General features: G+C 40.2%; 1 protein-coding gene across 2 annotated transcripts; it reads right to left on the reverse strand.

Moving 5' to 3' along the window:
• Positions 1 to 536: 536 nt before the first annotated feature.
• si:dkey-237i9.1 (SEC14-like protein 1) lies at positions 537 to 26,359 on the reverse strand. 2 transcript variants are annotated; one of them, XM_055041065.1, is made up of 17 exons: positions 25,979 to 26,359; positions 22,897 to 22,986; positions 11,049 to 11,198; positions 10,819 to 10,950; positions 9,676 to 9,804; positions 8,883 to 9,153; positions 8,470 to 8,579; positions 8,180 to 8,369; positions 7,725 to 7,813; positions 7,465 to 7,535; positions 6,823 to 6,994; positions 6,481 to 6,615; positions 6,097 to 6,231; positions 5,451 to 5,702; positions 5,190 to 5,368; positions 4,284 to 4,310; positions 537 to 2,484 (listed from the first exon to the last, which is right to left on the reverse strand). In XM_055041065.1, exons 2-17 carry the CDS (start codon positions 22,957 to 22,959, stop codon positions 2,379 to 2,381), a joined length of 2,211 nt encoding a protein of 736 aa, XP_054897040.1. In that variant the 5' UTR covers positions 22,960 to 22,986; positions 25,979 to 26,359; the 3' UTR covers positions 537 to 2,378. The 2 variants fall into 2 exon arrangements, with proteins under 2 accessions (XP_054897040.1, XP_054897041.1); XM_055041066.1 differs by lacking the exon at positions 4,284 to 4,310 and having other exon boundaries at positions 25,979 to 26,358.
• Between the last annotated feature and the right edge of the window lie 909 nt (positions 26,360 to 27,268).

The raw sequence follows: 27,268 nt of genomic DNA on the forward strand, positions 1-27,268 counted from the left end.
ACAGCAGGTCTTCTTTTCACTCTGGTTGAAAGTGAGAAGGTAAAAAATACAGCTGAGCTGATTTAGAAAGCCCACTCACCCTGACAAGGTGCAGCCTATGAGTGGGATTAGTTTTCTTTCTTTTTTAACAAGCAGAATAAATAATGACCCCCCCTTCAAATCAGTCAAATCAAATGGAAAAATCTTGTTTGCTTCTGGCATTTCTCTTCCCTCTTTGTGATACAGACATGAGGAAGTCATTGCCTAATTGTTTTTTTCGAGGAAGGAACCCTCCGGTTTTGCAAAGGATAAATAGTTTTCACTTCCTGCCAGACAGTTTTCCTTCATTTGAAACCTTTTTTTCAGTTCTTTGCCCAACTGGAGCCAAATATCTTTTCTGCCTTGGATTGTACAGGAAAGCTTTACGTCTGCTAACCGGAGGAACTCAATTTTTTGAGGACTATTTATTAGTAAAGTTTGTGGACACCTTAAACAACACGAGAGAAGAGGTCAAATGAGAGCTTCCAGCTAAATGAAACATTATGAAGACCAGCAAGTTCTTTACATTTTTTCATAATTCAAGTTTATTGACTTCAAAACTTAAAGGCGACATGTCCTCATTCATCCAAAGCAGTTTTTTTTTTTTTTTTTAAATACAGTTTCCTACGTGGAGGTACAGATATGCAGTGGTGTCGGCAAAGGAAGCAGGGAGACGGAATCGTGTCAAACAATCGAGACAGTTATATAGCCCTCGTTTATGACTGAGATCTGGATGGAAAGCATCAGCAAAGCACGGAGACCTGGCATCCGGCATGAACACCCTTCTTCATGCCTGTGACTTAAGCCGAGGTCCAATGATGAACCGACAAAAAGCACACAGAAGGAAAATAGAAAGGAAATTTATAAGATTAGAACATCAGCTGTCAAAGTGCAGCTAGACAAGAGCAGGGAAATATTTGCTTACCGGGTCAGAAAGAGTTAAACATGTCATTAGATATATTTCCTCCACTTTACGGCAAACATTCATTACTTTACACCATCACACACACTTCCTCATTCACAAAAGACCCTTTTCCTCATCTTATTGCATTTAACGTCATTTAAACAACCGTTGACCTTTATTATTAGTTACAAATGAGCAGTTATGGATATCAAAACGGCTATATTCAAATTTCCACCAAATCTTTTTCTTTTAAATACATAATGAAGTAAACTGTATCAAAAACTGTTGCATGGAAGTGCTGTATTTTGAAATGTGCCAGTGGCCACCTTAAAAATAGCAGATACAATTCTAAGTGATGTTTACAAAGGCTAAAATTGTATTTATGGACACATGGCTCTTAAAAATGGCTCTCTTAATTCTGAAATAATAAGTCAGTAAACCCCCGTGTGCATGCAGAAATGCACCCATCCTGTTCTCGTTTCCACAGCACAGTCACAAACCAACACGCATACAGTAACAGTTCACGTCATCATCTTATATCTGCACTCTGAAGTCCACACCATCGAAGAAGTGGAACGCTCTTCCAACTCTGGAATATAATTGGCTTAGCAGTCAGCGGTACATTCACCACTCACAGACGAGGCGTCGTTCCTTGTTCTGAGTTCCACGTTCGTGCAGACAGAAGCAAACCTCTCTAACAAAATGTAGAAGTGATGTTAGTGACGGTTATTTTCCGTTTGTCTGCTTGTACACTACTCCACATGCATCTAAATAATAAATAGAAATATTTCACACATTAGAAAGTCCAACCTGCGTAATTGCTGCTAGCAGACCTGGGGCTAACATCCAACCGCTCCTTCAAGGTGGGAAAGTTTCTCCTCTCGGCGTAGAAATTTGTCAGCAGCAGCGCTGCGAACTTCAGTAGTGGATGTTGGAGCCAGGTCTGTTAGGATGCTTAAACCACCAACATTTGACCTATGAAACAACTAACTAGTAACACAAACTCCCTTGTCCAGTAACAATGTGTCAAACGTTTACTTTGTGCACGTCATAAACGTGTGTTTTAATGTAACAGCATGAGTGAGGTATGAGTCGTCTCAGTACTGCGTTAAGTGGCTGCTAAAGTGAATGCATAAATGTAACAGCGACCTTCCAGTGTCTCTCTCCCAACCAACGGGATGAAAATATTGCTTCTTTCCACTTCCATAGAGCTTCACCCGCTGAGCTCCAAGCAAACTCCCTGTGACTGGTCCGACACCAAAATATATGACCTTTGTGCAAAAATCAGCCCTTTAAATCTTTCAGTTTTTTGTTTTTTTTTGCCTCGGTTTCAGAACTCTTCATCTTTTATTGTGCGATAGAGTCCAAAGATGAGAGGGAAGATGGGGGAGGAGTTTTCCACGATGATGATAAAGGCTGTGGAGTGAGGGGGTTCAGGGTCCAGAGCTGCTGGTTTCTACCTGGAGATCATGGAGCTGGACTGGGAGTGGTTAGAGGAGGTGGTAGCAGCGCTGAGCTGAGAAAATCCGCTGTGGCTCGATTCCAAACTGGTCATCGAACCCCTAAAAAGAGAAAGAGAAAGCGATCGAATGAGCACAGGAAGCTCGCCTGAGCAACACCTTCATGAGTGTGCAACACCAGAGAAACCCCTGCCTGCTAAGGTCGGACTCAAAGCACCGCGTGTGCATGACTCATGCACGTGATGCAGAACCATGCGCCCGGATCAAACCCTGCAGGACCCTCACTCTAAAGCTCAGGACATGCCACAGGCTGCAGCACCAAGCCGATACGCCATCACCCACAAAAGCAATTAGACCCCTACAATCGGTTACAGAAACTCAAAATAACTGAAGTATGTTTTTGTTTTTGTTCTACCTCAACTTGAGTGTCAACAGGTCGTGGTGAGAAGTTACTCAAGTTCAAATTCCCAAAATGGGAACGTTGGACGTCATGTTGAGACTCATCTGTGGTTCATCCAGACTGACAGAGAGCAAAACTAAGAGACTCAGACTCACTTTAGGAGCCTTTGATTTCCAACTTTGAGGGCCAACATAGATATACAATATTAGATCAATGAAAATGTAACAGCAACAAAACAATCTAGTAGAGTATATGATCTCCCTGAAATAAAGAAAAAAAACAACAACTTTATTAGCTACTAGCCAGTAAAAATAAAGCATCTGCCAGTAAAACATTTAAATTTATCCAAGTCTGGTTGGATCTTCAGACACATAAAGGCAATTGCAAAGTCGGCCTTCCAGCACCTGAAGAACATTTCTAGGATTGAAAGCCGAATGTCCCAGCAAGCTGATCCATGTTATATCTGTAGTTGAAATTGATTGTTGCAACCGGGTCAGAAAAATGGATCACATCACCCGGGTCTAAAGACTAACATTAGGTAGTTTTTAAATTACTGAATGGGCTATCACCAAAATATATTAAACATCTGTTGTTCTCTCAGACAGACCTCTCAGGTTTTCTGCTTCACTTATCTGGAACGAACTTCCCAAAAACTGCAAAAATACAGAAACACTGAGCTCCGATAAATCAAGGCTGAAACCCAACCTGTCTAGATTTGCCTTTGATTAATAATAACTGGAACAAATAAAGTGCTGTCTGTTTTTCAACGAGTCAGTTTTTCCTTTCTTTTCCACTGCAATGTTGCTCTTTGCTAGTTTGTTACGTTCTGATGATGTAAAGCACTGAACTGCCTCGACTCCCGTAAGTGATCAGCAGAGTCACAGAAACTAAGCAGCCATAAACACACAACTTTGAATCCAGTGTAGCCACTCATAAATTTGCGCCACTTGAAATGTTTGCAGATAAACACAAATGTAATTTTTTAAGCTTAAAGTTGTGGTTAACATGTTAATCAATTTGAAAAAGATTAGCAAAATGTCTTGTTGTTGGATGAAACCAGAATGAGTTACTGTTAGGACTTTAAAATTTGTTTTTGATTCAGAAAATGAAAAATGAGAAAAAAAAAAGGAAAATAGTGAGGCAGTTTTACAAGCGACTAAAACAAACATGAAAACCGGCAAATGTTTATGAGTGTGTGCGTGTGCACTTGGATAAGAACTATCTGAGGAGGTGTGAACAGAACTGCGTCTGAAGAGCTAATCATGCAAGCGGGATAAGTAAAGCCAACGAGTGGATTAGACCCCACACGGTGATGCAAAGATCCTGTTATCCAATGCTTGGTCAGCATTGCTAACAAGTAGAAGCAAAGACAAGAATCTTTTTTTGCTGCGTTAGAAGCGTAACTTCCTTTGAGGGGAGGGGCACTCGGTTTAGAAGCCAAAAGCAGCAAAAATGATCAGCTAAGCTAAAGGAAAAAAAGGGCAAACACTGAGCCACTTACAAACTCTGCACATCACAGCAAGCCGTTCTTCATAGGAGGAAGACACAGCAGCAGGAGGAGGAGGAAGGGGTTGTGAGCAATAGGACAGGAGTGGATTGGACAGAAAAAGATCAATTAAAAGGATCATTTAAAAAGAAGAGAAGCATTTTTAATTTCTAAATTCTGGGCTTAAACTGTTTACAGTGTCCTAGATATTACTGGAGGGTTGTGGAAATATACTAAAAAGGAGATCAGCTAAATGTGCTGAAATGAAACAAATGTCAACATAGTAACAAAAGAAAAGAAAAGAAAGGGAAAAAAGAATTTAACAAAAGGATTTATGGACTTGGAGAGGATACAAGATGACATCACAAACTGCAAAATTAAAGATTTTCCTTTAAAACATATTTATACTTATTGGATGTTTCCTATTTTGTCATGTTAGAAAACTCTATATATTTTGTTTGAATTGTACCCATCAATTGTACGGGTACAATTGTAAAGTTTGTAAAGTTTTTAGAAGTAAATTTCAGAAAACTAAGGTACATTTTATTTCAGCCTCACTATGTCAATCAGGAACCATTTCCTCACAGTCTTTTGGTACATTTCACAATCTTTGCCCTTTCTTTTTAACAAAATACGTTAGCTTTGTCAGTGTGCATGGTGGTCATCTTAACAGTAATTTCGAGTGTTGCCATAAAGACCTAGCTAGATTTTCATGTCCATCTAACACACAAATATACTCATCAACCCCGACAAGCTTGCTTTCCTGCTTTGTGTTGGTCTACCACATAAAATTAGTTTCAAAGTGAAAAAAAATCCAAGGGGTGTGAATACTTCTGGAAGGTACTGCAGTCTATAGACAAGAGTTTGTGTGTGAAAGCTGCTTTTGCCTTTTGCATGAACAACATGAGTTCAGCTACCAACCTGAAGTCCTCAGAGCCCAACACCTCCGTGTAGAACATGACTTTACACTTGTGTGAGGACACCTGCAAGGTGGCCAGCACATCGTCCACTCGGGGCAGATTGGTGGCCGAGCAGGCTGGCATGTTGTGAAACTTCCACTGGAGGATGTAGAAACCCGGCCAGCGAGTGATATGAGAGCCCTGAGGAAAGGAAAGGCCAACAGAACATTATGTGACCAGGACTCAAAGAAACGAGAAATTCTTCTCGGTGACAAATCCTCACCTGCACGCTCTCCCCCTCCTTGCAGGTCAGTGGGGACTCCACCATGCTGTAATCTTGCCCCAGAGTCCAGGACTTGTCGATAAGCTGGACGTTGTTGACTCCCGGCGAGGTGATGCCGTGGGCCCCCAGGGGATCTTTGCGTGGCGGCTGGGGGGCTCGCTTCGAGTGGTAGATGTTGAAAACGATGTCGCCTTTGCACACGTCAAAGTCCCAGGTGATAACTGAGGCGGCGTCGATGATTTCGATCACAAGCTGCCCGGAGAAAAACAAACGAGAATGGTTCAAATGAACGGACAAAGGAGGTAAACAGCAGCGTTTCAGGTTACAAAAGACTAAAACCGGATTTATTAAGACCAAGAAAGATGTATTTAATCATATTTAAAGCTCTCTTTGAATGTAGCTGAGCAGAATAAATAGTTCCAGAGAACAGAGTGAAATTCAGAGGGGTAATTATAGAGCTGCACCGTTTTAAATATTGCAACATGATAGGAACAGTATGTCACAGATTACATTTCAGAGACATGCTATGTGTTTATTGCCACTAGATGGCAGTGTAAACCTCCACCAAAGCCACCTGCAGGTCTCTGTTGTCCTGTCCTATATAGCACAGCAGCATGCAGGCCTTAATCTTTGCTCCTCGCCTCACCTCATGCGGGGCTCCCTTAAAGATGCTGGCGCTCTGATAAATCGTCTCGGTCCAGAGACGGACATCTTCGTTCTCAAGCTCCTCAGGTGTGCGGTACATGGATTTCGGAACCAGGCCGCCCTCCGGCACCTCACACTGAGGAAAAGCATGCAAAAACCAAGAACAGGGTCACTGAAAGATATATCTCAGAGTGAGATATCAACATATCTCTCAGTCTTGATTGTGAGATATGGAAAGTTCATGAACATATTTTCCTTTCACTTTGAAAATATATGCTACTTTATGTTTTTCTTGTAGATAAATATAAAAAAGGTTTGAGTTCTGAATAAGTAAAAAAACAAAAAAAATATGATCTATAAGTTTTAATCAACACTAAACACTTACCATACACTCTCCTCCTAGAAAGTCAGGGATGATTTCCTTGTCTATGTAATCGACAAGCCCTCCAGGACCCTGGTAGTCATTGCCTGCATAGATCAGGAACTTCTTTCGGGTGTTTTCGTCAATGAATGGGCTCACCTACATGCAGAGATAAAAGTGAGCAAAAGTGATAAATAAACCATATCAGTAAAAAAAAACAAAAAACTGCTTGTGAATGTTGGGTGTATTTTTTTTTTCTCAGCTAAATCAACCACAGAGACAATTTGGAGTCATACTGGAATTAGAGTTGGAGGTACAAAAATGGGAAAGCAATTTCAGTTCTAAGGTAACTGGTTCTGCTCTCACCAGAGTCCAGAGGACTGGGAAGACTCTTGGTGCCCTCAAGATAAGCAGCCGTCCCAGAGTCTCTGGATAGTTCGCCTCCACAACTTCAATGATCCTCAGAAGCGCCTTGACCCCCGGTCGCCACAAGTGACGCATGTTCAACCCCTCCAGGTCAACCAGGCATGTCCAACAACTACAGAGCAGGAAGCAGGAAGATTAGTGTGGATAACATGCACACACATACACACACGCTCTGAAGTGGGCTGCAGCCTCCTCTCTGATCACTTAACACCTGCCACCCTGAGGCACGGCTTAAGTGATGAAAGTAATGCTAGTTAACTGTGAATCCTGAGTGCGGTGAAACGCATAGCTCACATGCCTTCTCGCCGCGCCCCACCTCCTGTTGGAGAGCACCGACACAGGCACCACCTAAACATCTGACACTTTGCTATTTCCAGTAACGGAGAAGATAGAGCTGTGATTCTCTGTCGCAGCTGCTGAGCTCAATCCTAACTCTAGGTGTGCTGTAACGCATCAAGCTGCTGCCTTTTTTTCCCAAAAACAAGGACCACTGTCCTGTTGTCCTAATGAGAAAATTCAGTCACAAAATTGTTAGAAAAGACAACATAATATTTCCTAAATCCTTAACAGCCTGGTTTTTACCTGATAGGACGACCAAACACCTTGGTGTTCTCCTCACAGCGCCTCAGGCCCTCCTCATTGATAGACAGCACCTGCAACATCACATTGAAACAAAAGCACTCTCACTGAATGCCACAAGAACATGAACAGCATATTTATCTAGGTCATCAGTTGAATCCACTCCCTTTAGGTGATTAACCTGTAATCTAACCGTGGTCTGACCTACAAACTTAATGACTTCTGTAGGGAACTGAACCGGAACTGTGGCTTTGGTTACGTACGTGTCTGAGCAGAGACTCCTCTCCGAGAGCGCGCACCAGGCCTTTGGTGTCCATGTGACCCAACCTCAGGATGTACAAAGGACGACCGTCTAATAAAGTAAAACAAATATTTACATGAGCCATCGCCGTGTTTACATTCTAAACAAAGTAAGCGGGAAGGTCTGCCTTGTGTGGAGCAATAAGTCAATGTGTGTTCTGAGAAATGGTTTTTTGTTCTGTTCATATTAAAACCAATCTTCTATGGCAGCACGCGATTGCGTGCGTGAAGGAAAACTAAATAGCTTGAATAGGTTCATTTACTTTTAAAAGTCAGAGGCTTGAAGCAGTAGGTCGTTCGGGACGGCTGAACAAACACTATCATGTGCTGCTGTAAAGAAGGGTTGTTTGTATAAGAGCAGCCTGCTGCATCGGAAGGTTTGTACGCGAGTCCACTTCGGCTCTACGTGGAAATGTACCTCTGTCGTGGTGGTGCCAGCCGCCTGTGTAGTAGTCCTGAAGAACCTGCGGAGGGCTCCAGGTCTCCAGCAGGTAGTCCACCTGGTGCTGCTTCCTCCACGTCAGAGACTGGCACAGGATCTCCCGGGCCTTGTCCATGTTGAAGTCTCTGGCCCGCAGGAAGCGCAGGATGTGTTCGTCTTTAGGGATCTACAGGAAGCAAAAAAAAAAGAAGAAGGCCAACAGGTTTATGGTAAGTTATTAGAAGTTGACCGACGACTACACTCTTCCACTTAATTACAAAAAATACCTTTCCCTTGTGGGTTTCCTGAAGCCATTTGCGAAGTCTAATGAGACAGCTCTCCTGCAGAGGTGTCAGGTCGCCAAGGTAACGCTTGATGTAATCTGCATCCAGTTTATCTGCAACAAAACGCTCCAACTTTACACAATTTGTCTAAACAGATCTTCACATCGCTGCACGGACAAAAATACAACTCGCTCTTTCGCAGAAATGGCTGAGAATGTTTATTTCTGTCATAACATACATCTTCTTAAAAACACGATTTGCATTCATGTTTTTAGCCAATAGCCTAAAAACCTTCTACCTCAAGTTATTTCAGTGCTAATCACTTAAATGGAGTTTCCTTTTTCTCTTCAAAAACAGCGGCTACTCTAAATGATGCAGCAGTGAGTGTGCAGATGATTTTATCTGAGGAAACATACCTTCAGGTGTACCAGCCAGGATTTCCACGAGGCTGTCGGCCTGAGGAGCTCCACTATCCTGGTTTGCCTCCTGTGAGGCGCAATCTTTGGTGTCAGCAGGCTGCGAGGCGGGGACAGCGGGCGCGCTGGGGTGCTGCAGCTCAGGCGGGCTGGCGGAGAGACTGTTTGGCGCAGGCAGAGCAGGAGAAACGGAGGAACAGGTCCAGCGGGGAACATGAGTGACGCCCTCACTCTCCAGCTCCCTCAGGTAGAACTCAATGATTTCCTTTCCCTGTCAGGAGCAAGTAAATTATGGTGAAATGATTGCTAACATATCCACATGAATCCATTGAAATCAAAGAAAGTTTTAAACTATGTATTGCATTTGTAAACTGGAATCACGTTGGTATTGGCAGAATCCACGCACTTTTCCCACAGGAAAATTTCAGCAATTTTCAGGCATTGTTGAGGTAAGTTTTCATTTTTTTTAGCACAACACTTTAGAGTTAAAAACAATACAAATGAACTAAAAAAAACAAACAAAAAAAAGACTGTTTCAACTCACAATTACACATCATTTAATACTATTATTAAAGTAAAATCCCCCAATTTTAATAACGTTTAATGTACCAAATATAAGACAACCTTTAATTACACATATTGTGTTCTATGCGATAGCCATGAAGATCTGACTGTTTCTGCACTCACAGGTATGAGAAAGGAAATGTAAAAGTCTATGCCATGATGGGATGTACGCCCCCGCCCCACACACACACACACACACACACACACACACACACACACACACACACACCTTGTTGATACTACTGGCATACTGCTTCATGGCGATCTTTTCCACGGTGCTCTCGAAGCCGAAGAAGGACTTGATGTCCAAACTGGCCGTTTGTTCGAAACATGTCCAGCCCTCGTTCTCTGGGTGGACCTGCAACGTCACACACAAAAACATTACTGTAACCCAAACTGTGTAACCACGCAGTAAAACAAGAGAGAGAGAGGGAAAAAAGAGGCCATCGTTACCATAGTAACCACATTAGAGGATGACGCACAAAGGGAGCAAATTTCACACTGCGTGAACCGAGTGGGAGTGTGTCTGTCGGTGTGTTTGGGTAAATTTAGACGGTATTTTACACATAAGCTGTTAGGATTCAAGTGGGACGAAAACAGAAAAACTTTGATTCACTGTCAGGCAGTACACTTCCCTGCTAAATAATCTATAAACTTCTGTCCATTACTAGTACACTGATTAAAATTGAGTAAAAAAAACCCGAGTCTCACATGAAGATTACATTGAAGCATTTATGGTCGTTTTTAAAGGAATAAATATTAAACCTCACTAGATTTACTGCAGATATGCAATACGTTTTAGGGATCTGTAGGAACTATATGAAGGAAACAAACAGGGAAGCAAAGGAGGTAGAAAAAAAGAAGATGGAAAGTAGAAAGTAGGAAAAGAAGAGGACAGTGGCAAAACTTTTGAATCATCTTATTTTCCTTCCGTTTTCCACACTTCTCAAGAACCGGAAAATACAGAAATCAGTCATACCATCCTTTTCCCCCTGCATGTTCCCTGATCATGGGGAGCAAAACGGTGGCAGCTTCATCGCCTTGAGTACTAAAATATTTCAGGTCCATTAGGTGCCTAACTGAGCTGCCCTTCCTTGTCACTGTTACCACAGAGTGATGCAGCACTCTGCAAGAACCTCTGTGAGGCTTTGGACCTAAAATTAGCCTTTTGCTTGGTTGGAAGCTAATACGATAAGCTTGACCTCATTAACTCATAACACATCCACACATGAACAGACAGATCTGGAGTTACACCCATGCACACTGAATGGAGGAGGGGAGAAGAGGAAGAAATGCCGACAGTGGCACGTGGCAAGTTTAATTCAAGTTTGAAACACTCCCGCTTCAGAGTGGATTTCTTTAAGGTACTGACTGAGTAGCAGCAGGTCTCGTGGACAACAACCCTGTTGGAAAACGTCTCATTGTGAGACTCAATGTGCAGAGTCCGCTCCTTTTTGTTCAGAGTGTTTTTCTGGATGAAGTACACGTAGTCGACACCTGCAATCTGCGAACCACAGAAAACGACTCTCGTTACTTTCAAAGCAACGGCGTGTCGTGAGAAAAGGGTTCAAAGCACGACTGAAGAGTAAAAGAATATTTTACCCTTTTAAGAAGGCGCGGTGCATCGACATCCAGGGCGCAGCGCCGCTCGATCCTGTGGGTGGAGCCGTCCTCGCTCGACTCCTCATTAACCACGTCACTGTTCACAAACATGGGGATGAGGTGACAGGTGGGGAAGCGGCGTTCATAGGCCTGTAGGTGGAAAGGGAAGAAAAAAAAAAAAACGGAGGATGAATAATTTGGCACAGGATTTCTTTATGGTAATTTCAGGTTTCAAGTTTCTTTCCAGTGAATGTAGCAAAAACAAAGCATAACCAGTTCCACCTGGTTTGTTATCTTGTGTGTATGTTTACTGTGCAACAAGTTGGAAATATTACAATGCCAGGATTTCTTTTACAAAGAGTGTTATATTAGATGTACCTCTATTAGCTTGTTTAAAAGTAAAAAGCATTTAAGTGGCTCAAGCCAAAGTTACATCCCCATATCTATTAAAAACAATGCAAGGAATCTTTAAAAATGTACAAAGACCAAGATTGGACTAAACTTAAGAGCAAAAGAACAAAGAAAATTGAGGTACAAAAACAAATGAATGAAGTTAAAACATAAGGGGTTAAACTTAATAGGAAAAATGTAGTGTTTATTTGCCTGTGATTTGCATTTTAAACACATTTTAAACTCTAGTGCACACTGTACTTGGATGCTTTTCCCCAACAACATGAGGAAAAACAACCAAACTTTGATGGTTCATCAAAAAACTACCTTAGAACTGATCATGGTTTCATACCAGGAATGTCTGAATAGCAAGCAGGTTTATGATTCTCATAATCTCTGGTGGGGCAGAGCTGATCATAACGCTTTTTTTTGGTTTGTAAATGTGTTGCTATTAAATTTTACCTCGACTACAAAATGTGAATATGAATTGTGCTCAACCCTTACACTCAGACCAGACAGTACATTTCAGAATGCTTGAGAACAAGTTCCTCGTGTTGTCAGAGACAACATAAGGAACAAAACGATATGTTGACAACTTTATCATATTATTTGAGCTGAACAAACAGGAGCATTCTTCAACGAGTGGAACAACCAAAATATTACATTATCCCAGGCCATTCAGATGTGGGTTGAGAATGGTGAGCAGCAGATGGCTGCATTTTTTTGTTCCGTGTTGCTGCCAGGCCACTCGGCTGCCCACTGAATAAATGAATGCTGACCTCTGTTTTTCAAGCTCTGATGCCCTCGAACACCGGGGCGTTCAGCTTTGTTCTGCCATCAACACAACAGCCTGAACTGTAAACATCTGCTTCATCCATCACAAACAAGCACACGCCAATAACACACTCACCACAAATGACATGCATTTACAAAAAACCCACAAAGGCTTTTTTCACTCTTCAGCAATAAAACGCAAAAAGCTTACTTGACAGATAGGTAACTACTAACCACCAGCAAAACCGTGTTGGTGCTCTGCTTATGTTAGACCTAAGAAAAGTAAAATGGAAGCAAAGCAACAGAGGAAAATCGGCTAGTGACTGAAATCTTATTTTCAGTTTGATCGGCCCCGATCAGTCACTGGAAAGTCTAAAAACTTTTTTCAAAAATTTGTAAATGCACCATTGTTGAGTGCTGAAAAAGTCCCAGTGGCTTCAACATAGACTGTTATCAAAAAGAGGAAACCAGTTTCAGTATCAGTTAAATGTTTAAATGAAGCCAGAGGAAACACAGATGATGCGAGACGCCATTTAAAAGAGAAACTATTTTCTGTGAGGTGTTAAGACATGTCTGTTGTTCATTCAGGCTGTGACACAGCAAGAGAGACTTTCCATAGGTAACAGGAAGGCTGAACAGAAAGAACAGCTGCTCTGTTGAAACATTTGGAAATGTTGTCAGCTTTCTGCAAATGTTAAAGTACAGATTTTGATTCTCTCATGAGTATCCAAAGAGGCTGCTTTTCTGGTGAAGCTTGCTACCAAATGTAAAATATGAAAGATAGTTCAAAATGTTGGAACTAGTTTGTCTTTGTTTTGAAATAATAACTGCTTAGTTAAATGTACAATTTTGTCAGATCCAAATATGGTGTTGAAACATGATGATGATTTCCATTAAGGCTATAAAAATAATGTTTTCATATAGAAAGTATAAGGGTATCACTGATTAACTTCATAGAAATAATCAAAATGGCCATTTTATACTAATCATGCATTATAAACTTACATTCCACATCTTTTATAGTCGCTGGAATCAAACTACTCTTGGATTGTGTTAGCATGAACACAAAAAGAGAAAAAAGTCTAGTAAACCAAAATCTTTTATATGAGGTAATAAAGGCATTTCAGTGCATAAACAAGTGTGAAAACATGGATCTCCCGTCTCCACAGTGATGGGATTTGTTGGCCAAGTTATGAGAAACCTTGCCTGGAATTTGGTTGGAGAACGTGTGTACTTTCCAGAGACGGCTGAGGGGAAAAAACAAAACAATGCATCATATCTCGATTTCTTCCTGCAAAAACACAACCGTTTTTTCCTCTGGGCAATAAAGTAAATCGGTAAAGGCCAAGAGTCTGGAAAAAATAACTTGCCCTGTTCAGGAAGGGAGATTCAGGAAATTCGTGAGCTCCAAAAACAAAGGGACAATGAAAATTGAGGCCGGACGGTGCTGCAAGGCGAATACAAATGGGTCTAGAGTTCTACCTGGCAAAGAAATACAAGGGCTGGCAAAGAGCCCAGCACATTCATCTTCAAGCTATGTCAGTGGGGAAAATAGGTTAAATATAGATGAAAGCACATTACTAACACATTTCCAAATGGACTTTTGTTTTTGGTAATAGCTTGAAAATAATTTCAAAAGGAAAATTTCCACTTTGGTGGACAAAAATGCTTTATATCTTTTCAAATATTAAAGGGCACTTTCCAGGGAGAAAGACCAAACTTTCTCTTGGTTTTTGTGTTGAGTTACGTTGTACTTGTTTAGATGAAACCAAATTAATGAAGTGAACGGATTGCAAAACAACAAGAACAAAAAAAAAAAAAAAAAAAACACGCCCAAAGAAAAACCAAACCTAACAGCTGGGATGCAATGTTTTTATTATTTTAGCTCTTCGGCAGAAACATACCAGAGTGCAAGCTGCAGCAAGCATTTACTGACTGCATTTAAGATGTTCCAGTGAAATGACTTCATTTAGCTGGAACATGAACTCCAGTTGCACAGCCAGTAGAAAACAAACAAGATCCATGGCTCGCCCATTTTCAGTTTTAATTCTGCTTTGCCAGTACTCTCTGAAATCAATCCTGAAAATATATATTTAAACCACCCCACAAAAAATATACCTGATGCTGACCCTACAAAACATTGATCAAATGCAATCACAATTACTGTATGACCACTGATAGCTTTACATCAACACCTAATTAAATAAAATAATTGGTTTTTCAGGTGTAGACTTAACTGCAATAAAAGTCCAAAAAGTAGCAAAAAGCTACATGTATGTTGAGATGAGTGTTACTGACATGTTATTTTTTATGCTTTATAAAATCCAGTCCCATAGAGACAGAGTAACTACTCACAATCCTAAAAGGTACGTTGTCATTTTTGTAAAAAAATAAATAAATAAATAAAAAAAAACACAAAAAACCCCCCCAGAAAAAGTTAAACAATGTAATGAAGATCTGCTTAGGGTCTTGCATAAATCCAATAATATATTTTTAGTCACTTAATGCATAGAGCTTCACAAAGAAACCGTATTTCTATGCAAAGGAACTTGAAAATATCAGGAATTCTCACCATAACATTCAACAATGCTAGCAAACATTTTACCAATAAAATGGCTGCAGTAAAAATGTTAAGAAAAAGCTCCAGCAATCTGGAGTCAAACAAAAGAACATCTTGAAAAAAGATCATTTGTTGATCCAACCTATTTTTTCTTCCCAACTAATAACTGAAAATGTAAAAAGATGTGATAGAGTTTTGTCCCCACAGCTGCTTTTCTTGGAATCAGAGCTATAATTCTGAGGCTTATGAAAACTGTTGTATAACAAAAACAGCCGACACTCATAGGTCAGTTCAAGCTATTATAAAGTCGTGTCAGCTTGTAGGGAAAATGGGAACATTTAGGAAGGGGGACTTTTATAATGAAAATACAGAAAAGAGAACAGCTTAGAGATGATCAGAAAAACAAACCAGAAAGGCAGTACAGAAACACCGAAAGAGCAACGTTAGAGAGTGCCTGGCTTTCCTTAAAAAACTTCACAAGAAGAGGAAACAACAACTTCCCTCGAACAAACAAGTGGGTCATCTGAGTGAATGCAGGCATCTGCCAACAAATGCTCTTTAAAAGACCAAACCGTCATCCTAGTCCATCCATCCATCCATCCATCCATTTTCTAACACCTTTGTCCCTGGTGGGGTTAGGAGGGGCGCTAATCTCCAGCTAATGTTTCAGGGACAGGGTTCACCCTGGACAGGTCTGTTGCAGGGGAACACAGAGACGGACAGGACAAACAACCATGCACACGCACAGTCACACCGAGGGACAATTTAGAGAGATCAATTAACAGTCATGTTTTTGGACTGTGGGAGGAACCAGGAGAGAACCCACGCATGCACAGGGAGAACATGGAAACTCTGTGCAGAAAAAGCCCCGGCCGGGAATCGAACCCAGGACCTTCTTGCTGCAAAGCAACGGTCATCCTATTCCATTATAATTAAATATCAAACACCGTTAGACTAAAAGAAACAAAAAATATGTTTATGGGGTTCATATAAATGTCATATTTCAAAACGCTACACTTTTAAAAGACTTTGCTTTTTAGAGTTTTGGATTATTCTTGTTTTAAAGGAGAACCTTCAAAATCAGGCTTTGATCATTTCAGAAAATCCCCCCCAAAAAATAAAAAAGCAATATCATTGTTTTGGAATCTTACATGAACGCAGATGAGAACGTTGGGTCCACTTTAAAGCAGATGTTAATCAACTGACCTGAAGGATTTGATCTGGCAAACCACATCTAAAGCTAATCTACAAATACATTTATTTAAAAAGCTTTTTTCAGAAATTAAAATATTGATGCATTAGAATATGTAAAATAAGAATACCAAATAAGTCCATTTTCTATACTACAGTTTCTTTTTTCTATATATATATATCCACAACATGAATAAAATCAAATTATATTCATTTCAGGACTTTACAGGAACTCGACATGTTACCTATCATTAACTAAAATAAGGACTTCAGTGATGCTGCTCACTGAGGTATACATATAAAAGGACTCAATACATATTATGTAATATTACCACCATTGACGCAAGACACAAACAACGAGTCTCTTTCACTGCAGGTCATTGACAGAAGCATGACGTCAATTAGCCTGTTTTTGGTGACTAAAATCATTACGGCCTACCAACCAGCACCTCAGGCAGCTCTGGGCCCTGACCCATCACAGCCATCATTATGCAGGTTGACTCATTAGACGACCCTAATTTTGCTTTGGAGGCATCTGTTATATGACATTTAAGTTAATAACCTGTCTGGCCTTTGATATGAATAAATTTGCATCTGGACAAGAGGCAATATTTATGAAGGACACAACGGGGCATAAAACCTTTGTTGATTTAACATAATGTAAAGATGACTGGATACAGAATACAACATAGACGATCCTGAAAACAATTGACAGAATTGACAAAATTACAAAGACGATTGCTGGAATGTCTGCAGAAGTGCTACAGTAAACGCACAGGGTGGAATTACAAGGAAACAACTTCTTGGAACTGAAAGAAGCGAACCTTGTATTGAAGTTCTTCCTTCTTTCAATTAGCAGGAATTAGTTTACTGGTTTTATACCAGAAGAGTGAAGGAAAACCCCTTCCTGACAGTTCTTTTCCTAACGGTTTTGTCAGTCATGCTGACATTAATGTAAACAGTAGATTTTTTCAAATTTAATTTCCAACTATATACAGTGAAGAATAAAAATAAATAAAAATCAGCCTGACAAAGCAGCCTGAATCTTTAAGCCCTACGTCTGTCAACCGTAAATGGAGAAAGATCGGATGTCATAGCCTTAAAACGCATGAGTCATTTCCTAAACGGTCCAAGTAATACTCGGTATTTATACACCAGACAAAGGACAAAACATTAAAACTAATAATTACATTCAAATCTGTTAATATCAAATGTAAATGTTTATTCAGAGGATTGCCAAACATTTACATGCAACATAATTCTCTATAACTTCTAATCAGAAACCACAGATGTCTGGTGAGTTAGGCTTTTCAACAATGCTAGTTTCACTTTTCTCACATTACCATTTGCATGAAAATAAACAAAACAAGAGTATACCAAGCCAGACATGTGATACAAAGTAAATAAAAAAAGCCTCACAGGGGAACAAAGAGAAAAGCTCTATTGTCCTGGGTCCCAATCCTTGACCAACCAGTTAAACAACCTTAGACCACCAAAACCACTGTGGACTTTTGTTTGAATTAAAAAGTCAATGTAATTCTCTCCATCTAAGATTGTTTTATAAGACCATTTTAACTGCTGCCATACATTAAAGCTTTTGATTCAAAAATAGTATAGCTTAAATTATAGAATGGAAGAGGGACGGAATCAAAGGAATACATTTTTTCTGTTGAAATCAAAACCTCTCAGCCGAGGCGCAGACGTGATCAGAAGTAGGAGCGAGAACAAAATCCTGACTTTAGGAATAAAACAAAAGCGCTTTTGGTCTCTGCATGCCGCACTACCCACTGTTCCTTTTTCGGTGAGCTCAGTGGGATTCGTAATTGTACGACTGCCTAGAACCACCAACTTGGATAAATGCAGGAACAACATGCCAAGCAGGCAGAATGTCTGCGTGGGCACCTCAAGTGCCAGGCAGCCCAAATAAGTGTTAATAGTTGTAGATGTGTAGTCATAAACTACCTGTCAGACATCAGTGCCTGTGCACCGCGGTATCTTTAAATCTGTGCGTTCATTAAGCAGTGCAACTAAAGCTGACCAAAATCAGCTTCACACACTTCATTTTGGATTTTTTTTGTCTGAAAAATCATCTGTGAATATTGCTAGAGAGAAAGAAATCTATGGGATGTTTAGCTTTCAGTGGAACTAAACGCCAAACCAAATTGTTTCAAGTGATAAACCAGCCCCCGAATACATGGGGGCTGAGAGGAAACTGCTGCAATCAAAGAATCCATCTCCATTTTCTCTGAGTGACATTCAGCTGCTGCATAACACTGAGTCACTATCTACCGACACAGTATAGAGGGACAGCAGTGTGAAACCACACTAAGGGGTCAGTTGTGTAAGAATATGCGCGCACACACTCTGTTCTCGAGCAGAGAGAAGCAGGCTTGGGGGGAGGGGGAACCACTGAGGCAGCATCTCGACCTTGCAGCACCAAAGAGGGTGAATGAGTGTCTCGGTGATCGGTGAATGAATTTAGCTGAAATTTTTCATTGGCTCGTGTAGTCACATGGTTGCTGAAGGAGCTGGCTGTGTGATAAGCCTCCCGCTCCCCCTCCAGCAGGCCTGCTGACTGTTTTTGGCAATCATCATCTGACAAGGTAAATGAATTAGACACTGCAGGAAACGCTCTGGCCAGCGCTCTAATTCAGAGGAGTGGATGAATTATCCGAAGTAAAAACAGTCATGCAAAATGATGGGAAAGTCATGGAATAAAGGCACATTTAAATAAGGAATCATTCACTAAAACTCAGATAATCTCCTGTCTCTCATTAGAAGCTCTTTCTGAATACTTACACGTTTCACTCCATTTTTTGTTTGCTTCTTAATTGATCCGTTACCATGACATTAAAATAATGACACCCTTGCACAGTTGAAGCAAGTAAAATACGAAGGAGAGCTATCGATTGTGTAGGTAGAAAATTCTGGATGAGAATCCCGACACGTGTTGAGAATCACAGACAGCTCAGACGAAGATTAAAACAATAGAATAAAGCCTGGGATGCCACTCCAGCAGAGAATTGGGTTGGAAAAGCTTTAAGCAGACCTGGCAGTATATGGGTCAGGACATGGTGGGACTCGATGTCATCCTGGCAGGGCCTGTTCGCACAGTCAGGCCAGACAAAAAAGAAGGGGGACATCGGAATGAGCCCAGAATTAAAACTTTGTGGCAAACACAATGCAATGTCTCCTGAGTTCACATTTCTAAAAAATTGCGCTACAGATGAAGTATACAAGAAATTGCTAGAGAAAGAAGAGGATGTTTCCGATTTACAAGACCTAAAAGATCAAACTCAACCAAATCGACTCCTCTGATCTGGTCATACAGAGTGAAACAAAATGTGAGCACTCTAATCAGCAAGACGAGCTTCATCATTTTACTAAGCAAAGCAGATAATGACATGTCAGTGTGGATCACCTGACGGAAATGTTTTATTTCCTCCTGGCACGAAGGTTAAATAATATAGAATTTACTTACTGGAGGCTCAGAAATCCTGGCGCAATAAGGCAAAATGAACCCCACTGAATTACACAAACACATTCAGTAACACTGGTAACAGTCAATTTATACAACAAGCAACAGGTCCAAGTCTGACTTTCTGCAACATTCACCTTAATTCAAATTCTTTTTTCTGGTTATTTAGGACTCTTGCACAAAAAAGAAGAATAATGTTCAGCCACATGTGTTATAAAAAATAATCTGCCATCTTGTCATTCGTCCATCGCTTCAGGAATCAATGATGCTTTAAAGATTATATTATGACGATAATCCACGCTAAAATGTTTTGGTTGCTCTAAAATATTAGGACAGATTAGCCACCAGGAAGGAAATGTTTTCTCTTGCTGAATCTGCATAAAGCCCAGCAGACAGTACACCCACTTCGCACATCCTGTTCCCTTCCATCCAGCTGAACGTGTTCAGATCGAAGGCAGGACCAGAATATTTTGTCCCTTGTGGATTTGTTTGAAATGTTTTACCAGGAGCAGGTTAGCCAGTTGACCCAATACTGGGCTGCAGCATGAATATAAACTAGCTTTAGGAGACAAGTCAGAGCTTGTTACTGTGCTTCAAATACAACAGTTTGAAGTAACTGTCTTCAGTTTATAGTTTCCTCTCCTCTGTAGTTATCTAAGCCCTTGGTGTGTCGACGTGCCCTAAAAGCTAATGTTCCTGCAGGCTAATGACAACAACAGGGGTGTTGTGTCAAGCTTTTGACATTCCACTGCGACTCCCCGAGGACTGCCTGGATGTTCTGACACTGGACTGCAGCGATAATGGCCGCACCAGGATTGACTACATTTCCTGTTATTGAGATGCAGCAACAAGAAAAAGAGGGTCTGCTGTAGCTTAGGTTATGAAAGACATTGCTAATGTACTTCCTCTATTTCATTTTAAGAACAAAACATACATTTTGTCAAGGAAAATAAAAATAACACCCCAAAGCAGTGCATATTGTTGCTTGTTAATTATTAAGGTACTCCAGAGAAACATGATTAGCTGCAACAGGTTTTGGTTCAATCGATTGTAGGTTTGACTAAAATGTTGCCGACTGTGCTTACCTGAAAAAGTTGACTTCTCAAATAACAAGAAGTTTTTCTAACTGGTTAAAGACTACTGCATAACAGTCATCACATTTTCAGTAAATTGGTACTTACAAACTAATAAAAGTAATATAATAACCCTTGGATTTAAAAAAATTACATACGTAAAATTCAATGGAATTCTCAGAATTTGCAATTAGCCCTATTTTTTTTTGCATCAAATAGTTTAATAGTATATTTTGGTAGGCTTAAAGCACAGATAATTATCCTGTTTAAGTGTTGCATTTTATTTTTTTGAGCTGGTATGTCCAACTTGTTGCAACAAAGAAATTAAGCTCATAAAACTATCTGAACCAACGTTCTTGTGCCAAGAATGCCGACAGCACGAAGTGTACCAAGAATACCAGGCTCCAAGAGGGAACATTGTAAAGCAGCAAAACAAAAACATCTGAAGGGCATCTGGGATCCAAGTCTCGCTTATGCAAGAGGTCATTAGAGCTCATGGCAGTGGTGGCCAGAGGTTGAAAAACTTTGATAGCTCCTGTCATTGAGCAAAGTGCCTCCTCGGGGTCGAGTGACAGACTGCTGCATCTCAACTAAACTAAGACATTACTAGGCATGCAGAGGTTTGGTTTGTAGCTTCAAATAGGTAATTAAGTGAAATATCTTAACGAGGTTATACAAAGCTGAGTCAGGTCTTATTTGGAACAACCCAACACAATATGAGTAACTCCCTGACAGCGGAGAAAACGAAAAGCTGTGTTGACATGAAGAAACCGCTCTTTGCTGCATCACAGTGTCATGTGACGGTTTCCTACAAGCCAGGATGTTTTTGTGCCTCTTGGCTACAATAGTGATAGAGCAGCTTTAAGTGTTTCTCAATCCCGGTCCTCAGGCCCCCCTGACCTGCATGTTTTAGGTGTTTCTCTGCTGCCACACACCTAGATTGAATCTATGGGTGATTAACAGGCTTCTGCAGAAGAGGTAACGCAATTATTTGGCTCAGCTGTTGTGAAATAGAGGCACATCTAAAACATACAGAGCAGACTGAGGACTGGAATTGAGAAAGACTAAGCTAGAGGAAATAAGAAGGCACTTCACAAGATATACGATGAAGAAAAAAAATATAGTGGTGACGCACCACTAAGTCTTCTCTGCAACATCTGCAAAAACAAGTCACTGCAGAGAAAAGTCACAAAAACCTTTATTTCATTAACTTGAGCTTCAGAACACTTATTTACACTAAAAAAAACAACACAGTAATTCGATGATGTGTTTTTATTATGTCAAAGAAGACATATACCCACCATGCGTTTCTGGCCTAGTTTAAAAATATGCATAGTTCTCCAGATGTGACCCATCTGTGAAAGCCTAAAGATGAGCTGTTTCCACCTTCAGAAAAAAAAAAACATGCAACTCTATGTCGCTGTCATTACAGGTTCCAGCTCTTTGAAAGCTCATGGTCCAATACCTGCATTTTATTTTTAGCCATCTTTTGCCTGCTGCTCAATCCCGCCTGTGCTAAGGAGATTTACTCTCCCTGAATGCTCCCTCGTTCAGGCATCGAATCTGCTTTCCATTTAACAAAAACACAGCTGGTCTAAAACTATGTGTACTAAAATAAAGAATGATGGCATTGTGAAAGGAAGTGAAGTCATGCAATACTGTATGATCAGACATTTTTTGGATGCTTAGTATCACTTAAAATTTTCAAAGCATAATTATATATAACAGCTGCCTTATTAGATGTTTTGATTAATTGCTGGTTGTGCAATCAGGTCATAAATCTGCAAGGAGCCAACATAACATGATAGAGGAAATATAAAAATGGATGAGTAAGTAACTAAGTCGTTCTAAACTTGTCAGTTTGTTTATAACGACAATGATAAAAAAATTTTGACTTAGCACAAATGAACTAATTCAAAATACGAACAATTCCAGGCATTCATCAGATACAGCCAGCTGGTCAGTCAGCTGTAAAAAGCCATGCGAGCTACTGAATCTTTAATGCCTCAAATGCACAACAACAACCAAATCTGTAGCAGGTCCGTGTTTGACATAAAAAGCACAGTCAAGATGCATATTCACACACACAGCCTGGAAATGTGCAACACATTGGTTCCCATAATCTTTTGAAAATTACATGAGAAACCACTGATTTAGAAAATGTAGCTTCAAGATGTTACAGTGATCAAACATCTTGATCACTGTAACATCTTGAAGCTACATTTTCTAAATTCAGCTATTTAAATACAAGATCCAATGACTAGCCTCGGAGCATGACTTGTGAAACGCCCACCCATCGGTGTTTCATAACTACTGATCTAATGTATTCAAAACTCATGCAAATACGAAAATTGCTAGCGCCCACAGGTGAGAAAGACTTACCGCCATCACCAGCTCAAAGGGATGTTTATACACCCGCACAGGTGACTGGTATTTCTGCACCATGATTGGAATTACAGGAACACCAACAACCTGGACAGAAAGTAGAAACCACCAGTTAGCAAAGACAAAACATTTATAAAAGCCATTTGATTTTTAAAAGGAGTGGGGTTATTTCTGATGGACAAAAAGGGTCAAATAAATTTACATACAGCACTATAAAAAAACAAACTAGTGCACACTTAACTAAAAGAGGAGTGTGTTTTGGATTGTGTGGTTCAGAGTTCTTGAAAGCAAAATGCTAATAAAAGTATAGTTATGGAGCTGCAGAAGGTAATTCTTCCAAGCTGAGACCGAGGATCCAGGTGATGAGTGGCTGCAGCACATCCCTCTCATTCATTGGAAAACTGTGTCACTGCAAGCTACTGGGCATAAACTAGACTATTCTCATCTGCACCCTCTGTCAGACCTCCTTTCTCAGCAACGCATCACTGGAGCTCATAAAATCATGTAAAAAGCAGGTGCCACTTGTTCTTTCAAAGGCAAGCAACACAAACCACATGCTGGAGCTGGCCTTTGTTCAACAACTCCAGACAAGAGGCTAAAAAGAATGAAACACCGCTGTAACAGAATGTTCTAGATGCTGGAGGATAAGAAGCTTAATACTGGGAGTGATTTTTTTTTCTTTTTAATGAAGCAAAGACAATGTAATGTGAAAGGATTTATTCCCTTCACTCAGCCTGTACTACGTGTGGCTGGAGCGTCATGTGCTGGGATTTTGCTCAACAAGGTTTTTAACTGTAAGTATAGTGCTGGTCTGCGGGAAGGAGTATGAGGTAACTTTCAAGAGATTAGCACAGCAGCTCAGAGGTGCAAAACATAACAACAATGCAATTTTATAATCTTGTTTTCATTCCTACATGTTTTTTTTTTTTTTTTAGTCAATTTAAACTCAGGTAAATGTAACTCTTGGTTTAGCTTTTTTTTTTATGTCCCATTTTGTTATGCTTTGCTCCTCTGGGCCAGCGTCGATGGAGACAGCCAGACTAAAATGAAGCCAAGACTAAATACTATAAGATCTCCTCAGTACCACTTTAAACAGCTAATTACTACTGCCACTTATAGTTACCGTCATGATTCAGGATCTGTCAGCAACTTTGAAAACATCAACACAAGATCTCAGTATGACTTAATAAACACATTTTATTATTCAGTTCTTTGCATATCGTTTTTAAATCTACTGCCACACTCCTTCTTTTGCATGGACATTTTAAATATGCTGATAATCCAAATAATCTGAGTATGAACCTGCACCATTTAAAGAAGGTAATATTATCTACATATTTTCATAGCCTTCTATCAAGACTGCTGCAGCGTGCAACTTTTATATACTTTTTTTTTAACGTATTTGTTGACACCATCACTATGTCGTGACACTTTGGTATGAGAGATAATCTGTGTGGGGGAAAAAAAACGAGCTCCTCTGGTTTCTCCCTGTTCTTCAAGTGCTAACTAGAAACAACCAATCGGTGCATGACATTGTCGATCACAATTTCCACCTATTTGGCAGCGAGTACATGAGATGGAGTGACAGCGTTAAGGCCTTCCTTCTCTCTCTGGTTGGTTACAAAATAAAAGCTCAGGGAGGAGGTGTTGGAGATCGATCTTTTCACAGATTATCTGTCACATAATGAACTGTCACGACATGGTGACAGTTTTCACAAATACGAAAAAAAAAAAAAAAGCATACTCTTTATTAAAGTTACGTACTGCAGCTTTAAGGCGATGTCGTGCAGACTGGGTAGCTGGAGTTATATGCTTGCCACGCTACATTGCAAAGCTTGACCAAAGCGTAAATGATAACATGACTTTTGTTGTTTTAGAAACAGGACAATGCCAAGAACGTGACAGTGCAAACATTCTCAGGAAAATGTTTTCCTTACTTGTCCTAGTGTTCACTTGCAACATTTAAGAATAGGTAAAAATAGAAACATAGGCTTGTCATAGAGGTAAAAAAAATAATACGGGTCCTTAAGAGAGAAAGGACCACTCCTATAAAGAAATAGTCAAAGTTGCTATAAATGTGTAGATACTAGTCATTTCCCCTCTTCACTATTTCATAATTTTGTGATTTTATTCACAAAATAAAATCACAAAATTTGGGTTCTGCTCTCCAAAGAGCAGAACCCAAATAAATAGAAATGGGTGCAACCGAAAAAGCCCTTGGAAACCAAAAGACACTGAGGTGAAATGTGAGAATGTACCTCTTTTTTTTCTCTCTATTACGGTATCTCAACAATAAAAAGAAAAATAAATGATTAGTCAATGGTTTGTTTACAAATATGACATTTAATTTGGATGGGACAAGATGTTGAAGAGCAGGTCCCAGATGGGAGGAAGAACTAGCAAAGGTCGAGAAACAAATGTGCAAACTAAACAATTTAGAAGGCAGGAGCACAAATTAAAATGAATGGATATTTTTATATTTTCTCCTCATTTAGAAAATGAGCACAAATCTTTCCTCAAAAGCCATCAGTTTGATACCTGGAGCTCTATCCTGATCCGTTTTCGGGTTCTGATCTGATCGGGTTCAGAAACCGGTTGTTGTGTTCGAACAGGTTTAACCGAACTGAGCACTAAACACGTTTTAAAAGGGCTATAAACAAAAACTGAAATCAGAGCAACATTTGCGCCTAACTTAGAATTGACGCAGCAGAATGTGCCGCACAATGCGGATCAACGCAGTGGTACATTATTGTTAAAATGTTCCACTCTGTCACCGATGGGACTTTAAAGGGGAAATTCAGCTTTTCACGCAACCCTTCAATTTATTCGCCTATTGATAATATCGAGATTTGACCATATCTATCAAGTACCGTGACGTTTCAAAATCATGTGAGAGGTAGTCTACCTGAAAATACTTAGTAAATGGCATCAGACCTATAATTATCACAGTAAATGGGTCAAATCCCGCTCGCATTAGCTAACATAAAACAGTTCAAACTGATACAGACTAGCCCGTAAGCTAACACTAACTTCACAGATAGACATTAGCTTCGCACAGCTCCCCCCAGCATGTACGTACCGGTGATTCTGGGAGAAGAGCGAATGTTTACTTTTTTTCAGTCGTGACCTCTTCTGGAAGGGGAACCGGTGTGAATTCTTGCCATTCCGCTCCGCTCGGCTCGTCACTTCAGCCCGGCTCCGCGGCTAACGACGGTTAGCTTCGTAACGCGAAGCTGTCCATGTAGCAGGAACAACTGGCCAAGAAAGCTAACCGTAAACAAAGTTACTTTTACAGACGAACAGTCTGGAACGCTGGATTCTTGGGGTGGGGGGATAAAAGTCCCACCCAGCCCGCCGCAGCCGAGAGGAGCCCAAAGCGGATGGAGAAGTGCGGGCATAGGAGGACAGCGGTGGTATTTCTCTCTCTCTCTCTCGGTGGCTCCGCCCTGCTTCTCTGAACTCGGTGTTTTTCCACCTCCCACTTCTGCCTTCATAAAAAAAAAAAATCTCCGCTCATGCGAAGGACAAGACAGCAGAGGACACGTTATCGCTCCAGAATTACACTGGACCCTAAGCTTCAAAAGTCACAGGAAAAAACAGAAAAAAGAAAGAAAGAAAAAAAAGAGTATTTTCGGTTTCATTATGCAACCAGCTCAGATTCAGATTAGTATCATACGTTCGCCGTGCAAAATAACACTGGTATTTGCTGTAAGTCCTAAATCTGCAGCCTGCATGTTCCCCTCAACGTGTGCGCGACTCAAATGTCGCAAGAAAAAAATCATAATAACGATGAACATGTTTTTCAAAAATACAAAACGTATGTCTGCTGGACTCATAACAAATGCAACTACAGTACTTTAAAAATGTTTAAAAAATATTTTTTTAGATTCAGGTGATTTTAAAATTGCGTGTCTGTTCAGCTTAATGTCATCGCAATTAGTACTATGAAAATAAGATCATAAGAAAATAAGGATATTTCTGAGACTCAGCTGTACTTTGACTGCATCAGTCACTTGGCGACTAAATGCCTTAAGCAGCTGTGTGCTTTCAACGTGAGTCAAAGCAGCTGAGCTCACATGTCTGAGATAAAAAAAAAAAACATGGGAAATAAACATTCAAGAGAGGAAAAAGAGACTGAATGAAGTGAGGATCCAATATTTGAAACAAAACTGAAAAAAGATTTTTGTGTACCTTTTTTGTAAAATATCATATTGACCAAGGAATAAGCCTGTGTAAGATATTATTGTTAATCACTGATATGCTGATTCTAGCCTATTCACTGTTCAGTTTCTTTTCTGTCCGTACAAAGTTGGAAACATTTAGCATTTTGGTCACTGCATTATGAATGAGCAAGTGATACTACATGTAT

This window comes from Poeciliopsis prolifica, unplaced genomic scaffold (assembly GCF_027474105.1).
Source record: "Poeciliopsis prolifica strain line A6 unplaced genomic scaffold, Auburn_PproV2 SCAFFOLD016, whole genome shotgun sequence".
Classification (NCBI taxonomy): Eukaryota; Metazoa; Chordata; class Actinopteri; order Cyprinodontiformes; family Poeciliidae; genus Poeciliopsis; species Poeciliopsis prolifica.